The sequence below is a fragment of the Euleptes europaea genome, chromosome 7 (assembly GCF_029931775.1).
Source record: "Euleptes europaea isolate rEulEur1 chromosome 7, rEulEur1.hap1, whole genome shotgun sequence".
Taxonomy (NCBI): Eukaryota; Metazoa; Chordata; class Lepidosauria; order Squamata; family Sphaerodactylidae; genus Euleptes; species Euleptes europaea.
This window is the reverse complement of record NC_079318.1, coordinates 12,154,496-12,160,258: the sequence shown is the minus strand read 5'-3', so window position 1 is coordinate 12,160,258 and position 5,763 is coordinate 12,154,496. Positions and strand designations below refer to the sequence as shown.

General features: G+C 42.3%; 1 protein-coding gene across 1 annotated transcript in view; it reads left to right on the top strand.

Annotated features, from left to right (window-relative positions):
* The first annotated feature begins 451 nt into the window (after positions 1-451).
* SYNE1 (spectrin repeat containing nuclear envelope protein 1) overlaps positions 452-5,763 on the top strand; it is a 437,649-nt gene continuing 432,337 nt past the window's right edge. Inside the window, exon 1 of the mRNA XM_056853653.1 lies at positions 452-536. Within this exon, the coding sequence (XP_056709631.1) occupies positions 470-536 (67 nt within the window). The 5' untranslated portion in view covers positions 452-469. The remainder of the gene's footprint in view (positions 537-5,763) is intronic.

Genomic DNA, 5,763 nt, shown 5'->3' with positions numbered 1-5,763 from the left:
TCATCATCCTACTTCTGACATCATATAGCCCTGTCTTTATGATGTGGTGTGTCATGCCACCAGCATAAGCCTGCAAGATTTAGTGTGGCCCTGGTACAGCAGTCTTCACGCACCGTGCTACTCTTTCGATGCAGTGCCTCATAGAATTAGGTCATTAGTCTCCTGGGACGACAAACCAGGCAACTGAATTTCCGCATGACTTGAGTTAGAGACAGTGCATTGAAGTATTTTTATAGAAATGACTGTAGGTGTTCTCTAAAGGCACACACTTTTTCTCTCTTTTCAGACATGAGGTTTCTAGAAACAACAGCGCTAAAACATTGTCATTTCTGAGAGCTGTACTTTGGGCGAAAACCACAGTAACTGCAACTGATAATGCTGTGGAACAGGAAGTGATCAAAATCTTGAACCTTAAAGTGGAATCTGAATATAATTCAGCATACAGAAAGATTTTCACTACACAGCAACCATGGCCTCCTCAAAGCCAGCGGCAAGAACATCCCGGGATATTGCTGGTGTCATGCAGAGACTCCAAGGTAAGTGACAGCAACTAAGCCTTGCTCCATTATGTTCTTCAGATGCTATTCAAGTTCAGTGGAACTCAGATTTTTGTTTTGTTTTGCAACTGTCTTGCAAACATAAGGCCAATCTATAGAAAGTTTTTGGGGCAAGTCTTGTTGAAATTAATGGGATAAGTGCTACTGCATTCATTTAAGCCTATAGGAAAGAGCCAGTGGGTTTTTATCTCCAGTTCCTAACTCATTAATAACAAGCTTATACCAGTAGTGCCTTTAGCGAAGGTCATCTAAAAGTTTATGGGAATGTACAGAATAGTCTTTTGATGGACACAGATAGTCAGAATATTAGCTGTTGTGTGAAGCCTTAATCCAGCCATTTTCCTAGTTAAAGGGGCAATAAGTTTTTCTTGTCTATGAGATTTACAAAAAGAAGAATTATGTTTTTATATAGTTTTAAATGTTTAAAATTTCTTGAACTCCCCAAAGCATGCAAATTTACTTGTAGAAGAAGAAAGATTGTTCTATGTTTAAAAAAACTTGTCAGTCTTTTATGGGACCCTCCGCTAGAATGTATGGATCTGTTTGGAGGCATGATGCAGCCTCCACTCATTTACACAGAAACAAGGTTATGGCAACTGTGGGTGCAATTGTTGTTTAATATTTGTCCTTGTGTATTTTGTTCATTAAATTAAATAAAACAGTTTCAAAACCATAAGTTGTTCATTTTGGCACCACAATATAGGTTTTAAGAAATGCCAGCCATTCCTCTGTTCCATTCTGCTGTAGTTAAATTACTTAGCTTTACACTTTTATGTTTGTAAAAACACTTTATTACTCTCACACTGAGATTAAATAGGAAAATGCACTTGACACAGTACTCAGGTAAGAGTGGTATATTCTGATCGGGCAAGATGATGGAGGAATATCTTCCCCAGCAGAGAATGCTGCCCTTAGTTGTACATAGTGATGGACGACAAGCCAAAGATTACGGTTTATGAAAATTATGAACGTTGATTTTTATATTAGTGATATACGTAATATGCTATGATTTAGTTAAGAATTAGAGTTTATTTGATCCCCGTATCAGATTACTTTAAGTTTTTTTGTTTACATAAACATTGGATGGTATGAGCTATAATCTCTCTCTGTATCTAGTAGCCAAGGTGCAGAAAGCTAGTAGCCCCTGTGCAGATAGCAGAATTTGGACCTCTAGACTTTTAGAAAAACTACCTGCAATGTCTGTGCATGCACTGATGTCACAAAAAGCAAACTGCTAGAATTTGGGTACCATTTTGGATTGCCAACCCTAATGGTGCAAGAAAGCTGATGGTGGCCAGTAGAAAGGAGAGGAGGCACCAGGCACCAGGAAGAGGGCGGAGGCTGGCTGGCATGGTGAGGTGAAGCCAGAACTGGCAGCACAGGAAAGGGGAAGCTGCCGCCGACAGTGGGAGAGGATGGGGTCCCTCCATGAGTCCTTGTGGGTTTCTGTCAGCTAAGGCTTTCTGGCTTTCTGCCTCTGCCCCCCCCCCCCGGCATCTACACCTCAATGGAGACCTGCCCGGCTAATCATTAGTGTGTTACTACTAGTATCATTAGTGTGTTACCGCGGAACAATGCCTGGGAGCCCTGGAAATCACCTAGCTATTTTACGCTTTAGTTTCACGTATGGGTTTTTCAATGAGTAGTTACTGGCAGTTACCTTCCGTATTGTTTCCTTGTATCTGAACCATCAAGACAACTCTGCCGCATCTCGTCCTTTTGTATTATGCTCTGAACCTAATCAATCCTATTGTATGTACCCTATAAATGTACCGGTGTTTCCCCATGTCTGTATTCTAGCCTCATGTTTCTATGGACTGACTGAACTCGCTGGCTTTCTTAATAAAACTTTTAAACTCGCGACTACGTCTGGAGTGAAGTTCCTTATGAAAGAAACGCAATGAAGTACTGCAGCCTGAAAGTTTCCCCTTGCTTAAATTGTATAGTATTGTTGAGGAATAGGTAACGTTTAACATATATTTGTACAGCACCAAACCAAGAACTTGCAGTTCTGGAAAAATAAAATATCTATTTAATTTAATGGAAAAATTGTAGATGTGAATAGCTATAAAGCGTGCTGTTGTAATGATTCGCAGTAGTCCCCTTATTCAAGTACTTCCTGCTTTCAATACAAAGGCTCTGGGAAGTTTGAATAAAATATTGTTAAATGAGAGTTTGGATCTTAGATGTGCTTTTTCACTTAGAGTTTGCTGATCCCATTGCCTTTATTGAAAAACACAACAGAAGTGGGGGTTAAACACATCACAGGACAGCGAACCCCCTTATTGAAGGGAAGTGCATGGAGTATGAGGGTTATAAGATTGGGAAAGAAAGTTCTGTGGTTTTGTACCCTTCATTGTCTTTTATAACCCTAAATGTTTTGGAAGGTTAAGTGGATTTTGTCAGTAAAGACCAAGACTGATCCTAAGAATACTTACTTGATTGAAAGTTCCATGAAATCAGTGCAGGCAAATATGCTTTAACATAGAATTGCCAGGTCTTGAGATAAGAATAATTTTTTAAAAAAGCTAACTCTGGTAATTGGATGGAGTGAAGCCCACAGCAAACACTCTGATCATCTAAGGTGTACATCTATTTTTATATGTAAATAAAATATACACCTACTGCATGTGATTGTAATTTTCCTGCCACCAAGCAACACAGTCAACACATGCTATTGAGAATTCAGACCACAACTATTTCATAAGCGTAAAGAACTGAAAAACACATAGCAACATTGTAAGGAATTAAGAAGAGTTGGATGTTATGCCCCACTTTTCCCTACCATAAGGAGTCTCAAAGTGGCTTACAATCGCTATTCCTTCGCCCCTAAAAAGGCACCTTGTGAGGTAGGTGGGGCTGAGAGAATTCTGAGAGAACTGTGACTGGCCCAAGGTCACCCAGCAGGCTTAATGTGGAGGAGCGGGGAATCAAACCCGGTTCACCAGATTGGAGTCATGCTGGCTTTCATTTAGAAACATTTGGAAAGCACATTTATCTATTTTACACTTGAGGAGCCCTGAGGCTAGACACAATGACAATCAGTAAATCAACTGCAAAGAATTCCAACATATGCAGAACAAGTAATTCAGGAAAGTGAAACAGCAGGGGTCTGCAAACTGCGGCTCCCGAGCCGCATGCGGCTCTTTGGGCCGTTGAGTGCGGCTCTCCGAACTTGGTTCGGAGCCCCTGCTCTTGCGCCCGCTCGTGCCGGCAGCTGGGCTGCGGAGCCAGCGCGCCTGAGAGAGAGAGAGAGAGTAGGCGAGCGGGCACGCTGACTCTCCCCCCCTGCCGTGGAGAATGGCCGGGTCCCCCTTTCCCTTTCCCTCAATGATTGGGAGGCTAAAGCCTCCCCTCCCCTCTAGCCGCACAATTGCTGGGCGGGCGGCTCAGCGGTTCCTGCCCCCCCCGCCTACAGCTGTTGGGTAGACCTGGCCTCCGGCGGAGTCCCATTGGGAGGCCATGTCTACCCACTGGCTTTCTTGGCGGTACACCTGGCCTCCGAGGAGGGGAAGAAGTCCCCCTTCAGAGGCCAGGTCTACCAATTGGCTTCTATGGGCCTCCGGAGGCCAGTTCTACTGCCAAGAAAGCCAATGGGTAGACCTGGCCTCCCAATGGGACTCACCTGGAGGCCAGGTCTACCAATAGGCTTTTATGGCGGTAGACTGGGCCTCCAGACGAGGACTCCGGACGGGGAGGGGGAAATGGCAGGGACTTACAATTTAATTTTTATCAATAAATAAGATCACTATTAAGTATGATATCAAGTTTTATTCAGTGTACCTATAGTTTAATTAAGACTTAAAACTTTAATTAAAGTTTATTAAGTTAATAAACAGTGTATCTACCTATATAGTTTAAGTAATTTGGCTCTCAAAAGAAATCTCAATCGTTGTACTGTTGATATTTGGCTCTTTTGACTAATGAGTTTGCTGACCCCTGAACTACAGACTTGATTCAAGTTATACATGGTCATTGTGGTTAAGGGATTAAATATCTTGAAAATGTGCCTGATCAACAGATGAAAAGTGTGAAAGCTGAGAGATGACTTGTTAATGCAAGCCAGTGAATCTTTGATAGGGCACTCAGACAGAGAGACCAGCAGTCTGGTCAGACTCATGGAGGACAGAACAGACAGAAGGAAAGATAAAACAAAGACACTGCTGTTGCTCTAATCTGATGAATGTGAGGGAGGCACAATTCAAGTCCCAGTGCAGCCTCAGGTAGGTTGGTTGGCATGAGATCACTACCAAGCTTGAAGTAACTGCCTTCTGTAAAATGCTGCCACAATGATGAGCCCCTTACACAAAACCAGCCAGTTGGCAACCTTACTTTAGGGCCAGGATACCAGTCTATTTGATGAGCCAAAAATTATCACTCTATAAGTTTGCTGGATACAGTTGCTAAATTATACAGCAACTCTCTTTTGGACAGGTTGGAGAGCTGGGAGGCATTTAATCACATCATCCTGAGCAGGTTGGTTTTAGAAGAGGTCATCGCACCATAGATCACTGCCAAGCCATTCTACATCTTGCTAAACAAAGTCTCAAAGGTCCCACTAAAGGCTTACATGCGGCATTTGTAGACCTGACTGCGGCCTTCGATTCCATTGACAGAAATCGACTCTGGGAGAAGCTGGCCTGTACAAACATAGAAAAAAGTGTATTGCTTCTTCTTCAGGAACCTCATACTAATACCTATGCTAAAATCAGGGTGGGTACCTCTGGCTCATTGACAGAGGAAATCCCTCTAACTAGAGGGATAAAGGAGGGTTGTGTGTTGGCCCCTCTACTTTTCAATTTGTATCCTAATGATGTCATTCTATGCCTGTCTGGCTCTGAATTTTTCCTCCCTCCTTAGGCTCCTGGAAAATTACAGTTCTTTTGTATGCAGATGACATGGTTTTGATTTCCCTAACAAGCTCTGGTTTAAGGAAGCTCCTTCATAGGCTGGGGGATTATTGCAAATAAGAGGGCCTAAATGTTAATTATTCCAAGACTAAGGTGATGATCTTTAGAAAAAGGCCCCGTAAACTGAAATGGAGCATAAATGGAAATCCAGTCGACCAGTGTAGTTCCTTTAAATATCTTGGGTTAACTTTTATCTTGGAATGAACACTTGGCTGCAATTAAATCAATAGCCATGAGATCAATCAGTGCTATTTTGAGATTTTATTTTACGAAGGGAGGGCTTCTTATAATTCCTG